The sequence below is a fragment of the Elaeis guineensis genome, chromosome 1, assembly GCF_000442705.2.
Source record: "Elaeis guineensis isolate ETL-2024a chromosome 1, EG11, whole genome shotgun sequence".
In the NCBI taxonomy this organism is placed as follows: domain Eukaryota; kingdom Viridiplantae; phylum Streptophyta; class Magnoliopsida; order Arecales; family Arecaceae; genus Elaeis; species Elaeis guineensis.
This window is the reverse complement of record NC_025993.2, coordinates 127,291,431-127,312,409: the sequence shown is the minus strand read 5'-3', so window position 1 is coordinate 127,312,409 and position 20,979 is coordinate 127,291,431. Positions and strand designations below refer to the sequence as shown.

Here is a 20,979-nt window from a genome sequence, read left to right as displayed (position 1 = left end):
CTATATTGTGTCGATACGGAGCCAATTTGGCATACCATTGGTGCATACCGTGCATCAGTACTTAACCGGTATAGTATGCCACATACCGTCTAGTTCAGTACGGTACGGCAAACCTTGCTTGCAAACATATGTTATGCTTCTTCTTTGTTCCTTATGGACAGCACTCTCTTGCTTTTGAATTTTCATTCTACTATTTTGCCCTGCAGGTTTCTTATTATCACTGAGATGCAGCTAACTGAAAATGGAGCAATCATAATTTTAAAATCAAAAGCATAAGAAACAATATCTTTCTATACCTGACAAATAAAAATCGCGATAATTGATAAGATACATGGGTCAACTCTTAATGATTAACCCCAGACAATAGATTTCTGTTGCAAGCAACATAGGAATTTCTAACCTTACGCAGCTTGTCTAGAGCTCCACTGGTATCAAATGTTTCATTACCCTGCTCATCCATGGTAACAGCAGCAAGTTTTGATAGAGTGATCCCCGAACAAAAAGGATGTCCTGGATTGCTGAAAAAAATAAAATACAGGCTTGTTAAAGAAGATTATATTAAGGATATAACTACAGCATTGAAAATAAAATACTATGAATGATATCAGTGTATTGAAGACCAGTTGTTCAAAACCTGAAAGTGTCTTCATATCTGATATGAATGTTGCTGAGAGTAACTTTAAGATTGCCGATTATAGTCGCAATAAGAGAGCCCAACCATGAATTTCCACTAGGCGTCTGCAAAACAATCAGCATAGTATTCAGCCAACAATCATGCAACATAGAAAAACACATGACAAGTCATTCCAGCATTTAAAATAATTGGTTTCTTTGGAGAGAAGGCTTGCAAAAAATAGGCAATGTCCCCAAGTATAATAGAAACATCATTCACACCTCATATAACTCCAATATTTTTCTGTGCAAATGTGCCCCAGAAGGCCAAAACTACTAACACTACAAAAATCTCAATCTGGTTCCAATCTTTTAAGACAATATCAAATTATAGAACTACTTGCAAATGTAATTTTACTGATCAAAATTCAGTACTCACAGAAACTCTCAGAGTTTACTAAAAATCATAATGATTCTTAAGAACCAACTAAACCTCAAAGACTGGACGTAAATATAAATTTTAAAATATTGCTGGTTACATGTGCTGGTAAGACAAGAGTCAGCAAATGTCGAAACAATAGACTATATTTCCTTCTGTATTCATATCGTTAACCATGATTCATGACAACCATACAAATTTTAACCCAATAATGTGTACACTATAGTTTGTTAAGACAAAAATATCAGCAATATCACTATTTAAAAAGGAAAAGGTAAATAACAAAATTCATACGGCTTCATCTTTTGATCTCCTAGTAGTCGCTTCAAGGGTTGCCAATTCTACCTCCTGTGCACATAAATAGCAACCATAAATCAAGTTAAAAGGCATTCGAAGCACATGCAGTTAAATCCTTTTAGAAAAAATCTAGCCTAATGGAGTGTATTAAAAACTCAGGGTCTCAGACCATATTCTAAGGGCTCGAAGAACCTCAACATTGTTCAAACTTCCATACAGTAATTCTAATAACAAAAAACATCAAAGAAGAAAACGAAAATAAGGAATTCCATTTAAGAAGGACCTTCAATAAAAAATACTATGTCAAAAGAAACATGCAATTTGAAAGAGCCCAGCTAATGGAGGTGAAGTTAGTTTTGAAGAAACTAATGAACTGTTCATTAATATAAGAGTGTGAACGATGTAATATTACTCAAAAGAGTGGCCTAAGAGAGAATAATTCAATGTATATCCTATCAACACAACCGTAAATACAAGGACTCAACATATCACCATTAAAGCAAAATAAAAATGGAAACAACCCTAGTAACCATGCATCAAAGAGGTTTAATACAGAATACATTACATTCCATTGGCTGAGTGGTTCATAATCCCACTTATATACTGAGGTGGTCTGATTGATAAATTTATGTGACGCAAGATAGAGGACTAATACACTACTACTACATTTAGCAAACATAGCAGAATAACTTAATAAGATGACAAAAAATATGACTGCAATAATACTGTTTTGCTCTAATACTAACAAACTTGCGAGCAAGAGTTTATGGAAATAATGCAATAATATATTATTTAAGAGCAACAATAGCACACTTAAAATACTATCATATAACAATATACATACTATGCTACATATATCTCGACAATATCAATTAGTAGAGAAAAATAAAACTGCCTATATGATATTCGAGTTTGAGCTAATAGTAAGAAATCAAGTTACCCAAAATCTCATATGTTTTAGGAACAATGATGATCCTCCCAAAGATGGAGTCCAGCTAAGAAATTTTAAGACTACATGATTTTCTTGCAAGATATCCACAAACTGATCAATCATATCAAGCAATTTCTCATATTCTCAAGCATTTACCTTTACCTACAGATGCGTAGGTTCACTCTTTTTCCCTTCCTTCTAGTAGCATTATTAAGGAAAATTTCAGCTCTTGTTTCAGTGTCACTTGGACAATGCATTGCTGACAATTTTCCTAACATAGGGAGGATATTTTGGAAAGAATAATTATAACTGTTTCACTTTGTTCCCCCTTTTAGTACGTCTGTTCAGGAACATTTGAGCTATTGCTTCAGTTTACTTGGAAAATATACAAAATGCTGACATTTCTCCTACCATGTGAAGGATAGTTTGAACTTAGTTACCAATTACCATAATCTGGGGTAGGTGAGGGAGAGGTTTTGGGTGCAGGTTCGGGAAAGTGGGTCTCTCAAGAAAAAGAAAAATATAGAATAAGGAAACATTTGCAAAGCCACCAAATAACTGAGAGAGGAGCTACAAACTAAATTACAATAACCAAGGAAGTGGCTTATGGGCTTTGCTTCACTAACAAAAACAAACCAAATGATCAACCCAAGCAGCACTTTGTAAGGTTCTATTCATAATAATAATAGTCATTATAAAATATTGTCACTATTAGCCCAAAAAAAAAATTCCACAAGCATAACCACTGCATGTGACTAAAGAAGTGTTCAAGCATTAAAATTTCCATATATCAATGGACAAAAGTAAAGATATGAATTAAAAAGAAAAAAAACATAGAGCTTTTCAAGTACCAAAACCTTACAGGTGGGACCAGCTGAACCATACCAATCCAGAGGCTATCAGTATTGACAAGGGGGCTCGTGTACACCCTGTGCTGACACATCGTACAAGTGTTGTCCCAACTCCAACAATGTACGATGTGTCAATATGAGGGTACACTGACTATAGCATATCATACCTAAAAGGTAACAGCACAAGGCCCAGTTATTGAAAATTGAGACATTGGAATTTGGAAACATCTGCCTTGACATATAAGAAACTGCTCTCTAGGTCACTAAGAACATGATCAGACAGTCACAAAAATAAAGGAAAAAATCCATAATCAGATATTATTTGGCTGACATTATTACAGATATTCGAAATTGGCTCCATCCCTCCTTAGAAATTTGACCATTCCTTATTTTATTATTAAAATCATGAAGCCACCCTCCAAACCCAATGATTGTTGTCCAAAGCAATATCCAAAGAACCCAGATCTCTCTTCCTTAATAAATTATTATATCACGATTACAAGTTTATAACCTAAAATTAAATAACAAAAAAAAAATGCTATTCAATACAAATCCTTTAAATATATTAAATATGTCATATGGTCATCATGAGTAGCAAAGAATCAGGAGCATGACAAATAAAAAAAAACCCACTGAACTTGGAAACATACACCCGTAGTACCTAAGGAACTACTAAATTAACATAAATTCTTGGAAAAAGCCATAGGCACATGACCAAATAGGACAAACATAGTTTTCTAAAAAACAAGGATAAATACAGGACGACTTTTCTTGATGACACAAAATTGAATGCATTAGGCAGCAAAAAGATGATACAAATAAGATATCCATGAGCAAGGATTTAAAGAACTGAAGCATATCAGTCTGCACCGAGATGTCAGTACAGTACCACACCATCTGATCCGTCCACACGGTACCAGCAAGATGCTGATACTGGTACTGCTACCAGTACTTTAAACCTTGTCAATAAAAGAATACTACATACCTCGATTTGTTGGAGTTTGGCTTCAAAGAGTTTTTCTATGTCTTCCTCCTAGAAAAAGATAATAACTTAAGTTCATATATTGTAATATATGGCTAGTATGTAACAGATCAAGATAAATATATTTCATCTTATATCAGATAAAAGACTTCAGAAGTCCTGCCTTGAGACTTTGTCCATCAGGAGCAGGGTGAGCAAGAACAAAAACACGGTCAATAAGAACCACCACGGGTTCTTTGCCAAGGCTTTTCCAGGGAACCTACATCCAAAATTTTAGAATTGAAATCAGGTAAGCTGAAATAAACTGAATATTTTCAGGCATGCAAAGATAACTATTTGAGCGCATAAAAGCAAATAACATTAGCATCAGATCTCAAAAAGACCAAGGAAAAAATTGCAAATGTAATAATGTGTGCACTCAAACCAAAAACATTATTTAATCAATTAAATGATGCTATTTTCAAACAATTAGAGATCCATCATAACAGGGAACAAGAAGATATGGCAATCGAGATACAATTGAAAAATGGATATCACTAATTGACTGACTTACTATAAAAATAATAGCACAAAAAATGACTGCCTTTAAGAAGCTACAAAGTTCAGTGACATTTGGCAATGTGGAACAATGTTACAGGACTAAAAATCATGATCACTCCAGGCAAACCCTGCTGGGATAACCACTGTGCAGAACCTCTAAAACCAATGCTCAAGGGGATTGAAGAGACCATAGATTACTTTGTGTAAGGGGCAGACAAGACAAGAGAAAGAGCGGAATGTCGTCTATGGGGAGGCTGCATGTACACCTCATGAAGATCACCATGGTGCATAAGCCATAAGGCATATGGCGTAGTGCTGAAAGTAAAAAACAGCAAATAGACAGCAAAACAGGGGCTAAAGTTCAGCAACATTGAAACAAGAACAATTAGAGTTTGTAATGTAAACCACTGACTTCTGAAACAAGAATAAGATGGCTGCTTAATTTGAGTCTAAAAGACTATTTATACCATGGTTATAGCAGCTCTCTAAGCCCAACCCTTGATAGCTATCTAATGATAGCCATCAAAACTCATTAAAAGTCACATGTTAGACACGACTAAATATAACTGTAGACATAATTACTAACCATAATCTAAACTAATCAAAAGAACAAATTAAAAGTAGCTAATTTAGCAAACTCCTTGGATGCTTCTGCATCAATATCCTCAGGTTGGAAAAAAGGAATTTGACTTTGATACAAAAACTTTGAATTTGACAGCTTCAACACATATGTTCGGATCAACCTTCTTCAACTCATCTTCTGCAATCCAGATACTTTCAGTAACTGGCTCACCCAACCATTTCACCAAAAATCATCTACACTGGTTGCCTCTCCTTGACATCCAACACATGTTCAATAACTTCTGGTTGCATTGTTGGTAGCTGATGAACCTGATCTGCTGCTGTAGCCTCTTTCCCATCAAATTTCTCAAAAGAATATAAATTAGAAATATTAGAGATCAGGCTGATTTGTAAATTGGGTGGCAGCCCTATCAAATAAGCATTTGAGTTGATTTTCTTTAACACTTTACATGGGACAAATTTTCTTGATGTAAGTTTGTGATAAGCAAGGACCACCGAACCAAAACTAGACCCCGTGCCTGCCGGCTGGCCGGCGGTACAGTTCAGTACGAGTCCCTACCGGTCTGTGCCGAGCCGAAACGACAAGACAGAGAAGGGGAGAGAGAAGAAAGAGAGAAAGAGATGGGGGATAGAAGGAGAGAGAGAGGAAGAAAAGGCCTCCAACGGCCGTCAGAGGCCATCCAAGCTCTTTTCGAGCTCGATAAAGGCGGAGTAAGGGAAGAAAAGAGAGGGGGAGACGCTTACCAGGTCAACGGAGGCCCTCAGAGGCCTCCAGACGGACGGCGATACCGCCGCAACCTCTTCGACGGCCGACGAGCCAGTGTCGAGGGAGGCTGAAGGCAAGCGAGGTTGGAGGAGGGCATCTACCCTCTGGTTTGAAATAGGGGTTCACTCCTGTTTCTTTTTTTTTTTGCTTTATACCAAGCGAACATTGCCGACTTCAACCAAAATTATAAGAAAAAAAAAGAAAATATGGTGAAGTTTGCAGCTGCATTGCCGACTTCATCCAATAAAAAGCAAAAAAAAATATGAAACAGAGATGAACCTCTGTTTCGAACTAGAGGAGGACGGAGGCCCTCCTCTGGCCTCGATCGCCCTCAGCCTCCCTCAGCGCTAGCTCGCCGGCGGTCAAAGAGGTCGTGGCAGCATTGTCGTCCATCCGGAGGCCTCTGAGGGCCTCCGATGACTCGGTAAGCATCTCCCCCTCTCTCTCCTTCCCTCCCTCCGCCCTTATCGAGCTTGGCAAGAGCCGCCGAAGGCCCTCTCTTCCTCTCCCTCTTCTTCGCTCCCCCCTCTCTCTTCTTCTCTTTCTTCTTCCTCTCTTCGAGATGGCTGCTGCACCGTTTTGCATGCCGGAGCTGGACCGATATCCTGTCAGTATAGTTTGGCATAGTCTAAACCGTCCGATTCGAGATGGATCGGTAAACACTAGTGATAAGTAGCTTTTGGAAACTTTTCTGACCTCACATGCACAAGTACCAAAGCACCCTCTTCAAAGTCATTGACCTATCGATATTGATTGGCACCAAAGTTTGTTGTACCGATCAGTACCATATGATACTAAATGTACCGTACGATACCAGTATCAAATAGGTACGTAATCTCATACCATACCGATACTCAGTATGCCTCACCATCTCGTATCACACTACATATTGATATTGTAATAAGATGGTACTGATATGAGGTCCATTACTGAGATAACGAACCTTGATTGGTAGTAGCAACATAAGCTTCATTGATGGATTTTAAGGCTACTCTTACTTTTTCATGGATCAGCCAAATATATTCTACAAAAGCCTCTCCATCATCACTTGATCTTCTTGTGGCAATGGCACTAAATCAAGCACATGTTGCGGTCTAAGCCCATATGCTGTGGTTCTATTAACTGAATTGTTGTAAGCAAATTCAGCATGAGGCATAACAAAATCCTAGGTCTTCACATTATTTCTCATAAGACATCTCAACATGTTACCCCAACTCCAACTAATTGCTTCTATTTGACCATCTATTTGTGGAAGGAAAGTGCTCAAATAATTTAACTAAGTCCCAGATTTCCTCAAAGTTCTCCAAAAGTGCCCCATGAACTTGACATCCCTATCAAACACAATGAAAGTTGGAACACCATCTAGCCTCACCACTTTCCTAAAAAATAACTCAGCAACATGTGGAGCATCACCAATTTTAGAACATGGAACAAAATATGCCAATTTTGAATGTTAGTCCACCGCAACAAAAAAGGAGTCAATTCCCCAAGACAAAATCCATCGGGCTTCTGGTTCAAGTAAAGGAGTATAAAACCCCGTATTCAAAGATCTTCCCTTGCCAAATTGGCAAGCTAAACACCTCTGCACCAATCTATCCACGTCTTTATACATTTTCAGCCCATAACAAGAATCAGCCACCATTGCCAATGTCTTATCTCTACCAAAATGTCCCTCAAACCCATTAACGTGAAGTTTTCTAATTATCTGCTTGCAAAAAGACCCCTCTAGAATGCATGACCGATTGTCCTTGAACAAATAACCATCATGCAACCTATACGGCAATTTTTTCAAATTTTCTAGGTGTTGTACTTCATCTACAATCTAGCAAAAATATTGATTAGTTTAATAGTGATGTTCACCTCTTCAAAGACTGTAATTTGCGCACCCATCACTGTTAGAAGATCATCTGCTCAAAGCATCCACCACTAAATTCGTCGCTCCAGTTTTATATTTTAATGAAAAATGGAACTCATCAAGAAAGGAGCACCTCACATGACATTCATTAAGCTTCTTCTTTGAATTCAAATACCGCAATGTCTGATGATCCAAATAAACCACAAACATCCAATAAGGAAAATAATGCTGCCAATGATGAATAGCCTGCACCAAAGCATAAAACTCCAAGTTAATGTTAGAATACCATCATCTAGAATCGGATAACTTCTCGCTAAAAGATTCCACTGGCCTTCCATATGGACCAAGAACAGCACCAACGAACAACTTCACAAAATCTGGCAGTGCAAAAACTGGTGCTTTCATCATCAAAGTTTTGATCTGTTCAAAAGTTCTTTGTGCAGAATTTGACACTCAAAACTGTTCTTCTTCAAGCATTCAGTTATGGGACTCATAATGAAGCTGAAATTTTTTATGAACCTCCTATAAAATGAGGCTAACCCATTGGAAACTTCGAATTTCTTTGATTGATTGAGTTGGCTACTTCATAACGACACACACTGTACTAGGGTCTGGTTTCAATCCATCTGCTGAACCAATTAATCATAGAAATAAAACTTCATTGCACAAGAAAGTGCATTTCTTCAAATTCATAAAGAGCTTCTCCCTACGGAGCAACCCTAAAACTTGGCATAGTCGGTTTGACTATAAATTAAAATGCCATCAAAATAAACTACAACAAATGATTTCAAGAAACATTTTAGTACCTCAGTCATAACCCTTGTAAATGTGCTCGATGCATTAGGAAGGTCAAACGGCATCACTACCCCTCATAAAGCCCATCTAGGGTTTCGAATGCAGTCTTCTATTCATCACTGCTTCTCAATCTGATTAGATGATAACCATTTTTTAAATCAATCTTAGAAAATATTCTCGAACCACCCAACTAATTAAGCATATCTTCTAGGCGAGCAAAGAAAAATCGGTATTGGACAATGATTTTGTTAATAGCATGGCTGTCCAAACCAAGGTTTTACATCCCAATGAGAAAGGAAGCGTCCCAATCATCCCATCCCGTTCTTGTGAGAAAACGGGACCGAGACAGGCTCAGAACACCAAAACCCATCCTGATATCCATCGGAACGCATGATCGAGACTACCGTCGGGATAAGACAAGACAGCGGGACATCCCGTTCCATGAAGAAATTGGGACACCTTTATCCCACGAGATTTAAAATCTGGGTCCACACACATCCTCCAAGAACCATCTTTTTTAGCAGCAAGACTGGACAAACACATAGGTTTTTGCTATCACACACCAACCCTTTACCAAGCAACTCCTCAACCTATCCTTGCATCTCAACTCGTTGCGTAGACGACATTCATCAAGCTAATAGATTTGGTAAAGATGTTCCTAGAACCAAATAAATGGCATGTTTTATGCTCCTCATGGGCAGTAAACCCTATGGCAAATCATCACCATCCAGCTTCTCAAAGTCTTTTAACAATTGCAAAATTTCACCAAGGATGTTTGTGTGATTCTCCAATTTGGTCACCCTTTACCAGTTTGCTAACCAAAGCATGCATAACTTCTAGTTCTCTGCTTTCAGCTTCAAAGTTTCTGCAGATAAAAATCCATTAACCTTGTTGCTCGTGGTAGAACTAGCAGCTTCTTCTTTAACTTCTTCCTTAGGATGCAAGGTATACTTCTTAGTACCTCCATAAAATGAACAAGTATTAGGCTTAGTACGATGATCCATGTCATAATCATATAACCATGATCTGCCCAAAAGAATATGACCAGAATCCATTGGCACAATATCACACCAAGCTTCATCATCCAGTTCACAACTCACAGTAAATTTGATCAAGCATCGAGATGTAACTGGTATCTCGTTTCCTTTTTAAGCCACCTAATTTTGTAGGGACGAGGATGCTTCTCCATAGGCAATTTCAGTTTTTCTGCTTCTATCTTTTGAAATAATATTCTCCATGCTCCTCCCATCGATAATTAGATTGCACACTTTGCCACCACAAAGAACACATCCTGAAAATGCTGTGTTGCAACCAATCTTCTCCTCCTTTGACCGTCATTGTCATCACCCTTCAAATCACGAAAGACTCCCCTTGAACTAGACAGACATCAACTTCTTCACTCTCATCAATATACTCATCTTAAATAAGTTCTGGAGTCTCCTTTACTACTTCAAACTCAACTAGGTTCACCCTCCCCTGCGGACAAGCATAAAGTTATGTCCCCTTTCACCACAAGCAAAACACCGAATTTTGTGACCCACTGCCCACCCTAAAAGTATGAGGTCCAAAATTGTTTTGCGCTCCATACCACAGTACATTCTTTTCCCTATCATTCCTATCAATATTTTCTATGCTTCCCCCACTAGCTTTGCTGGTTGTGACAACCCATAATCACTCTACTGGGTTGTTTGATCATTGTGAGAGCCTCTGAGTAACATTAGTATTACTTTGTAAGCTGCCACCAACCTTTAAAGCATGTTGTCGAGCATCTTCAAGATTAAATAAAGTAACGGACCACTCTCATCTCATCTCTAATAGATTGATTCAAACCAGCAAGGTAACAAGAAGTCATTTTTCATTCATCTCATTTAAACCAACCCGAGTAGAAAGGTTATTAAACTCTGAAGTATATTCCTATACTAACATAATATTTTGCTTTAGAAAGTGAAATTTCTCATACAATTCAATCGCATAATCAGCTGGCAAAAATTGCTTTCGTATCTTCGCTGTCATACATTCCCAAGTGCACAGTTTTGGTTTGCCTCGTCTTTCACATTGCTCTTCAACTCTCTTCCACCATTGAAGTGCAATGCCCTTCAATTTAAGCTTAACAAACTGCAACTTCCTATTTTCTACCATTGGTTTCCGTTCAAAATAATTCTCCAGACTAGCTTCCCAATCAAAACTAATCTTCTGCATGCATTTTCCCAAAAACTCAACAACTTCGATCTTGATTCCACCACTATTTAAATCAAGGGAATGTACTACCCTCTCTTCTAATCCACCTCATACTGCATGACTTAGGGTCCAGCATCATGAAAACGCTTTTCGTCTTCTTCATAATTAGTTTCATCCTCAAGACCACCTTCCGGCATATCTAAGGGATCGTGGTCACCTTCCGGATTCTCTATACGGGCTCCCACATGTTCCTACCACTATAGAACTTATATAGCCCATCATAGATATCTTCAATCATATGCTGCATCTCAGCCAATTCTGCTTGCTAGGCTTAATTTTCCCTTCCACAGCCTCTACCTCATGCATCCTTAGGATCGTTTTGCTCTGATACCGCTTTAACGTAGTGCTGGAAGCAAAAAACAGCGAATAGGCAGGAAAACAGGGGCTAAAATTCAGCAAGATTGAAACAGGAACAAGAACAATGGATTTTAAGGTTAGTAAACCACTAACTTATGAAGCAAAAAAAAAGATGGCTGCTTAATTTGAGTCTAAAAGAGTATTTATACCAGGGTTACAGCAGCTCCCTGATCCCAGCCCTTGATGATAAATAACCCTATGTAATCTTAGCCATCGAAACTCATTAAAAGTCACATGCTAGTCACATGACTACTTAATATAACTATAAACATAATTACTGATAATAATGTAAACTCATCAAAAGAACATATTAAAAATAAATAATTAAGCAAACTCCTTGGATGCTCCTGCATCAGCATATTTTTGATCATAAGGCTTTGTTTGTTTCCTCGATAATTTGAACCAGCATGTTTGAAAAACTTTATTTGAATGTGTACTTACTCCTTTTTAATCAGCTAAAACTATTTGGTCCCCTCCCTCCCAACAAGTTTAACCTAGTTAAAACTAGATAACTACCAAAAAGGTGATTTTCAGATTTTTTGAAATCCCAAAAGTGCCATTTATTATTGGGGCTTTATTCAAGAGCCAAAAAAGTTACCTGGCTCAATAAAACTGAATAAAGCTAAAAAATTGGACTAAAGTGGACCAAAAAAGTTGCTTGGCTCATTATTGGGGCTTTATTCAAGTTTATTTGTGTTTGTTCAGGCACCAAAGACCCTAAAGAAGTAAGATGAGCAAAAATAGTAAGGGTAAGACAATCAATAATGAACCAACAATTGGTAAAGCAATAGCCGAAGTTACAGAAATCCAATGGCACTAAAATGATATATTATGAAGTTTCCACTTTTCCTTATCCCACCATTAGATAGGATTAGCTATTTGTACCATCACTTAACTACATTCACATTTATATGCACATGCATACATAAAGAGAGGGTAAAAAAGGTATTGTTGTGGTGATCAAAGGCTTGATTTGGAATATATCACGCAAAGATTGCTATGAATAACAGTTAATTATCTCTCTTTTTTTGCCTTCTGTACTATATTGGACCAAAATAAAAGTTTATTTCCAGCTAGGCCAGTTCTAGGGTATCAACTAAGCAAATACCCGTAACTAAGACGGCCAAACATAAACTAAATGATACCCAGTTTGGTCACTTTTCAGCTGCACTATGGATAGATTCAGATGTTAAAGAAACCAAATGTTACAAACAAGATCTGCAATCTTGGTACGAGTTACCATATCTATCGGTACCTTATAATATGGTCAGTACAGTAGGGTGCGCACCCTATTCCGAAATAGCTCTTTAATCAGTTTCTCAATTTTTATCTCGGTACGTGGTCGATACAAGTCAGCACACTTTAGTACAGATCAGAACACACCTCGATACACCTCGGTACAGCTCAATACAGGTTGGTACAGCTTGATATGGGGCTTGTATCGACTCAAAGTTAAGTTTTAAACCGGTTTCCTCCTAGTACAATATGATACATCCCATACCAAGCAATACGGGACAGTATGGCAGAAGATGATTACCAAACTTGTTACACATATATTGCACATTCCATCCATCTCTTTTTTCCACTTCTTCCATTTTATGATATTTCTTTTTTTTTTTGCAGTCATTTAAAACCTCATGAAAGTTTATGAATAAAACAAAAACAAGAGACCACAATCCTTTATATGTTAAAACAAATGGTTATTATTAGCACATAAATTTATAACTATTTTGTATCTTTAAGACATCATGATACTAAATTTCTAGTGATCATAGGAACACCCTTGCATAATTACTTCTGTTATTGCTATCCTGAACAAAAGGACAAGGGCTTTGCTACAAGAAACATTCATATACTGTAGCACATCCTCACCAACAAAATGCTATATTTTCTTTGCCTTCCTAGGATTTTGTTTCAACACAAACATAGAAACACCAACATTGGCTTGTGAACTCAATGTTTTCATGAATGCATAATGGCAACATCATGTCAGTTGACTACCCCACCATTTATTAAATTTGAATGCACAAAAGAACAATAGTTTGCTACATGGATCGGCCCAGTTGGTGCCAATCTATACTAATCATCCATCAGACCATTGACCAGTTGGGTCCCTATATGCCCCTAGGATGCCATTCCTTTAAAAGGGAGTCCAACCCAATTGGTACTGTCCAACCAAGACAACAGGCGCTAGCCAACCACACCAGATACCAACCACGATGTGGTCAAAATGGCCCAACTTCCTATTCTTTTCTTCCTTTTATTGTTGTTGACATTCAAACAAGGAGGTTGAACAGAAAAAAGATAGAGAAAAGAAGACCTAACAAGGAACATCTAAAACATTTATAAAAAAATACATAAAATTGGTGCTAAAGGGAATAACAGCACCATAAACCCACCCGCAGGTCCTTAAAAACTCTCCTAATAATATAGTTACTGAAAAAAACCCTAAATAAGGCCCACCAAGATGCCATTGCACATTGCATTTCAATACAATGGCCGCCAGGTACCATTCTGACCCACTACACAGATGGGACCAGATTTATAAGCCTAGGTTGCAGTTTCCTTCCTCTTTTCCTTTGAGAAAAGTCTAATATAACCAGTAAATTGACCATATCAAAAAAAATTTGGTATAATATAGAAGAACAATGTAAGACAAGTAGAGAAATCAAACTCCCTAACACTTATAGGAACTTAGGAAGTTTAACTTTATATTGGTGCTTTTGTTAGCAATAAGCACATGTCACAATACCTTTTTTGCTTCTCCATATTGAGTAATTTCAAGACAAGCTTTTGCTGATAAGAGATTGAACCACATAAAGAGGGCTCAAGAAAATAAAATGAACTTGCAAAAAATTGAGAATAAAGATGAAATTTATAGTAATACTAAGAATCAAGATTTGCCGCACCAATCGGTACCATATCATACCGGATGTACCATACTATACCGACACTCGATACACTAAGCTCTATCGTATCAAACTACATACCGACATTATAACAGGATGGTACCTGTGTGGGGTTCAGTACTGGGATGACAAAACTTGCTAAGAAGGTTTGTAAGGAGTACTCGGAAAAAAATACGGTAGTCCAATGCACCAGGCACCTGCCACTGCAGGTTCTAGAGAAAGTCAACGTATGCAAACTTAGAAAGTCAATGTATGCAAACTTACAGCCACCCATGTGCGGAGAGGTTGTTTCTGTGTTTCAAATCCATTACACCCATATCACAATGGAGCAAGCTTACCATCGCGCCAAGACTCAACCTCAGTATTAAGAAAAAATGATGAACTTAATTAGACATTATGGTCATGCATGCGTGAGATGCTTAAATTTATGTAAACAGGCTGGGAAAGAAGAGGGGAAGACCAGAAGTTACATAGGTTTAAATTGTGAAAAAAGACGTTGGAAAAGCTTACAATTACATCAATTAGGTTTCAAGGATGGATGATGATGATTATAGTCAATGTTCTAAAAGCTTATAGGGAGTAGATGACCAGCCAAGAGCCAATTAGAGCCTAGCCACTAGATTGGCACCTAGGTAAGTGCCCAGAGTTTTAAGGCAACCCTACCAACAACAAAAATAAAATAAAAAATCTAGCAAGGATTTCTTGGAACATGTTCAAAACTTCAAATCCTTGTTTGTTTTTTCACCATGCATACAGTGCATATAATGCAGCAAAAGCAAGTGGCGTTAGTGCTGCCACTACCATGGTTAGTAACATGCCACCAGTGGATGTAGCAACAATGATAATTAAATGGCTAGCATATTAGGGCACATTGCTCTGCCCTCATACAGTAAAGAGAATTAAAAATGCAGATAACAAACATGTTTCAAAATTTACAGTATGAAAACCCTCCTAAGTCCTGATTACCGCCACTATAAGACAACCTTGAGCCCATATCTGGAAGCATGAGACCAGCCACAGCAGCAACTTCAATAACAGCATATGCCACCCATAATGGGGGCTGAAGCAACATCTCTGCTCACACTATTAATTGCCAATAAAGAGGGAAGAAAAAACCCAAAAAATTAAGAACTTCCTGATCCAGGCCTGGCTGCCCTCCACTGCCACAACTGATGTCCTTGAATCATGCTATTGCCAGCACCCTAGGTCCTACCACCACAGCTGCCACATGACCCTATTCTTCTCTATATCACCTTTGCATTAAAATTCAACGAGTCTTAATGAGCTTCTGGTTTAGGGCATTCAGGAGAAAAATTAATGGATATTCAACCTGATTGGTCACACCTAATCATGCCCAATCCACTAAGTCACAATGTCCCTAGGAAGTTGTTTTAGGCCTAGTAGGCTAGGTGGTGTTCATGTAGTGTTTAGAGACAACTTAAAAAAGCCACTAGACCTAGGTGAGACACTTGTAATGTCGCCTTGCTTAAGGCAGATAGCTACACAAAACTTCTAGAGCATTGGTTACAATGGAAGTTAGCTACCATAGCAACTTATATCGCAATATGCTAGTCACAATAATATGTTGACAAAATGGAAAGGATATTACATCCATATATGAACTAAATGCCAAAGTGCATATTTGATGACAACAGCCAAAAAGAACACCAAGTGGCATAGAGAAATCAAGACTATATTGAAAACTAGCAGTTTTAAATTGGAGAAATACTCTCTTTTAATTCCACCTATCAACCTTTATCACCAAAAGAACCTTGTTTTAAACCAAGGTTGGCTGCGCCAACACTAGAGCCCATACCTGTCGGCCGGTAGCACAAGTCGGTACGCCCCCGTGCCATTCTGTACCAAGTCCGAACTGATACAGCAGAGAGAGCAAGGGACAGAAAGAACTGGAGAGAGACACAGAGAGAGAGAGGGAGGGGAGGGGAGGGAGAGGGAGAGGGCAAGGAGGCCAGCAATGGCCACTGGAGGGGAGGGAGAAGGAGAGGGAGGGAAGAAGAGGGAGAGGGCAAGCAGGCCAGCAATGGACGCTAGAGGGCCGTGGAGGCCCTTGGATGATCGGAGGAGCAGGGGAGAGGGAGAATGGGAGAGAGGAAAAGAGAGAGCAAGGGGGAGGGAAGGAGATGAAGAAGGCAGGGAGGCCGGCGGTAGCCACTGGAGGTCTATGGAGGCCCCTAGATAATCGGAGGAGTAGCACCGCCCTCCTTCAGATTGAAACAAGGGCGAGATTTTTTATTTTTGCCAACTTATAGTGAAGTCGGCAACCCTATTCCATTAAAAAAAAAAGATTGAAATAGGGGCGACAAGCCCCTGTTTCCATCTAGAGAAGGGTGGACCTGCTCCTCATGTCATCCAAGGGCCTCTATGGCCCTCCAACGGCCACCACTAGCAACCCCCCCGCCCCTTCTTGGGTTGTCATCTTGGGCAACAATATAGGCAAGGATTCTATCACCATATCTTTCTTTATCTTTAAATCTTATATTTAAGCATTAAAAAAGTAAACTATTCATTGGCATTCCCTCTAGCTTTCTTACTTATCTGCATCTCACCACTTTCTTGCTCAACCTCACCCCACTCCCAGGTGCCCCTCCACCACTCTCTTACCCAACTTCCACCCCACCTCCACATCCCACCTCACTCTGTCGCCCACCCTCATCCCCCTCTCTCCCTCTCAACCAACTGTTCAATGTTTTATTTGTGCTACAACCTATTTTGGTTGATATGTGTTGTTTTTTTAAATTTTTATAGATTATTTTATTTATTTTCATGTACTATGGATTGTATTTTTATTTTAATCCTTTTTTTGACATATCTTTATTTATTGTTCCTTCATATTTAATTTTCTATCATGGATTGTTTATATTTTCAGCTAATTTCCTATATTCCTCTCAAACTTTATTTTCTATATTTTTAGTTGCTTTATTTCAAATTTGTCTCTCCTACAATATACATTTTACATTTTATTTCTATTTAGTATATAAGTTTTTTAGTTTCTTTACTAATTTGTAATTTTCACTTATATTATATATTTGATTGACACATTTTAGTCTCCTTTCTATTTTCACTTGGATATTTCACATATTAGCTCAGATATTTCATACACATCCTTTTTAAACTTTTAGCTATCTTGTCCTAATTTACTACACTTGTACATTTTACTTTTTCCATGTCATATTATATGTTTTCATTTATTGTTTTTAATTGATTTTCTTTGTTTTATTCTTACCATCCCTATTTTGTTTCAATTTGGTATGTTATACTTTTATTTTCATTTCTAGTTTATACTTTATATTATTACATTATGAAACTTTCTGTTTATACTTCCCCATTTCTGTTTCGATTTTAATTCATTTTTGTCTTAATTGAATATATTCTTATATTTCTATTTTACTATTTTGTTGCTTTCATCTGATCAGTTATTACAGTTATACTTTCTACTGCTACTTTAATCTATATTTTATGTTTCTATTTGTTGGTTTAGTCTATTTTCTTTTTAATATTTTCTAGTCTTTTTCTATATTTAGTATAATCTACTGATGAATAGTTCTATTATGTTTATTAAGTTTTTTCTCCAACATGCATTGCATTGCTAGATTATTAACATATTAGTAGAAAAAAATAAGTATAACAGAAATTGCTTGTCACTTTTAGGTTGCTGAAGGGATCACTGTCGGTTCTTAAAACCAGAAAAAATAACTTGTTTCTTTTTTCCTTCCTAAATTTCTGATATCAGAAATCTGTTTCATAGTTTCTTTGTTGTTTCCGTTCACATAACTAAAAGATAGAAAAGCATTTGCCAACCAGAAAAATAAAATCTTGTAAGGAAATGTGCTTTCTTAACCATTTTATTGAACTTGTTCATCTACTAAACCTTTTCATTCCTAAATTTCTGATATCAGAAATCTGTTTCATAGTTTTTGTTCTTTTTGTTTACATAATTAAAAAATAGAAAACATATTGGACAACCAGAAAAATAAAAACTCGCATGGGAATGTTTTTTCTTAACCATTGACCTTATTCACCAGCTAAACCCATAGTTTACATGTTATGCACATAAATTTCATACATATGCATGGTTTATAAAAACAATGATGCACTGAAAATGTGATAAAAATGTAACAATGTTCTAATAATGCATGTCATATAAACATGTCATTCAGCAAAGGGGTTGGGAAAAAAGAAGTTCAGAGGGGGAAAGAGGAATGGATGGAGGTGGGAAAGAGGAGAGGGGCATTGAATGAACCAATCTAGCATGAGCCCCAATCGGACTAGAAAAGAGAGACCTTTTGCAGGTTTCTCTTTCCCAAAAACAAAAAAAAGTCAAATCTCTTTGAAAAGCTATTAGCAAACTTTCACTTTTTTAAAAAACAAAACTAGGACTGTATGACCTCAGTTTTCTATATTTATTAAAAAACTGAAAAATAGAATCAGACAGGATGCCAAACAGACCCTTAACTTTCTAACTTTAGCTGATAGATTAATGCAATTTACTTAGAACTGCTATTATGTAAACTTTCATAAACAAACAGCCATCTCATAAACAAAGTTGCAAAATAAAAATATATTTCATGTATGCGGGCTATGAATTTCAGAGCATGAATAAGATAGAAAGAACATGCAACTATTAAAATACCTTTAAGGTTATAGTCCCAACAAAGCCGGCTTTGACTGTGACAGGAAGCTTCAAAGAATTCAGTGCTTCAGCTTTCAACTTCAAGTCTTTTAGAACAACATCACCTTTTTTATGAGAAAAAGTTTAATAAGAAAATTATAACATGAAAAGAAATGACCAAATAAAGAGCAAACTGCTTTAATTTTTTCCGAAAAAAGTGGTTATATGCACTAGAATAACATTTTTATATTTTAACCTATCAACAGCCACTAAGATGAAAGATAGTATAAATCAAGGTGCAGTCCAATCATGTTCTAGTTCGGCGTTAAAAGTAGCAATAAGAAACATGATAGGTGCATCATATAATACTTTAGTACATATGAGCATATAGCAGGGTCCATCCAGTGTACACCATAGCTCAAATAGGTTTCTCCAACTTTCATTCAATTAAGCAAGCAAAAATCACCACACAATAAGTCTTAAAATTGATCATGAAAAGCATAAGCATTCAAGTACATGAACATTGCAATAGCATTCCAATGAAACCAAAATACTCACCTCCTTAATTATGCAGCATCTAAGACAGAAAAATGAATATGGATTACAAGGATAAAGAGGTGAAGGAATAAACAAAGTTCGAGATGGATGACAGTGCGATATACTAAACAATCACCGAATCACAATTTTCATAAATTACTTTGGAGAATCTGGATTGACATCCTTATGAGAGGATCATCCTATGAGAGGAAAAGGATCATCCCATCAAGTTGTCAAGAATCATATCAATTTGTTTTCCCCAAGGTTTATGGTGCTGGTACCTTACCAGGATGTAAGGAACGGCATGGTACAATACTGACACATGGCATGCCTCCAAGGCAGCAACACAAAATGAGGACACTCTACATGTCAGTACAATACCATATGGGGGGCATAAAAATACTGTAGTCCTGTTTAGTCAATACACTCGTATTTAAACCCTTATTGCTAATACGTGAAGCTGTCATGTTTTCACCAATCCAATAAAACAAAGCTTTTTGCTTATCTAATGGACTCTGTATCTTATGTAAAACTATTCAGTGCGTTCTACATTGATAGTGTTCTGATTTAGCATACGATAATATACAAACTCTTGAAAAAATTTATTCTCTTCAAAATAAAAAATAAAGCCTAGTAGCTGTGAGTGTAAAGATATAGAGCTATGTATGGTAACTCGTAGTCATGAACTGCAAATGAAATCACCATTATTACCATCATGTTCTTGCTCTCTTTCTATAAAGTATGGATCAAATTCAAATGATCTTATGAAACTATGTTTCAGAAAACAAATCTAATCCTTTAGAAAAAAGACAAAAAGGAATTAAACAAGTAAACAACTACAAGAAGAAAAAAAACCTCAATTACAGTTTATAGTGAAGGAAGAGTCTCGCACATGGTTTGTGGTACTGCCCTGAACTGCACGACTCGGGGCATACCAAACCGTATCAAGGAGAAACCGGGATGGTTCCCCCCTTCCGATCGATATAGGGGTTGAACTGCTCAAACTGGGCGGTTCAAAGCGGTAGCGAGGCAAACCAGGCAGTATGCCTCGAGTCGGCCTAGTTTAGCCCAAAAATGCACCCCCTGCCCCCTGCGCCTTCATAAAAGAGGTGTGATGCATTTAAAGAGACACTGTAACACGATACTGAAGCATGCTACTGTAACAATGCAGCATAGGAGAGAAAAGAAGAAAAGAGAAAAAGAAAAAAGAACGAATGCAATATGTTGTAAACTAAATACTATACGATCTATTCAAATGAACTCTTAAAGGCCAATGCTGGAACTAAATAGAAATCAGCAACATGTTCAAAATTTATTAAATAATAATGATAAAAGTTCCATGACGGAGACAAACTTCCCAAGACCAATTATATATACTAGTTTCAACATAAAACACTAAGAAATAGGTTCATTCCAGGCTTAAAACTGAGTTCAAATGGCTAGATTTTAATGATGGGATAAGAGGCAGCATGAGGTGAGGTTATGGGTGGATCTGTTACCTTGAGTGCGGGAATATTTTGAAGAAGTTCAAGTCTCAACCTGTTCACGGGATGCAGGATTTCCACAACCACCAAGGAGAGCAGCACCACAATGATAGGCTTCAAGATGGGGAAGAGAGAACTAAGTCACAAGAGGAAAAAAGCCGAAGACGGATCCGT

General features: G+C 37.3%; 1 protein-coding gene across 1 annotated transcript in view; it reads right to left on the bottom strand.

Annotated features, from left to right (window-relative positions):
- Positions 1–343: 343 nt before the first annotated feature.
- The window catches only part of LOC140859662 (intermembrane lipid transfer protein VPS13-like), a 35,037-nt gene continuing 14,401 nt past the window's right edge, over positions 344–20,979 (bottom strand). Inside the window, exons 3-8 of the mRNA XM_073261841.1 lie at positions 18,806–18,909; positions 4,276–4,371; positions 4,116–4,163; positions 1,346–1,399; positions 635–738; positions 344–518 (exon numbers count right to left, since the gene is read on the bottom strand). Of these exons, the coding sequence (XP_073117942.1) occupies positions 344–518; positions 635–738; positions 1,346–1,399; positions 4,116–4,163; positions 4,276–4,371; positions 18,806–18,909 (581 nt within the window). The remainder of the gene's footprint in view (positions 519–634; positions 739–1,345; positions 1,400–4,115; positions 4,164–4,275; positions 4,372–18,805; positions 18,910–20,979) is intronic.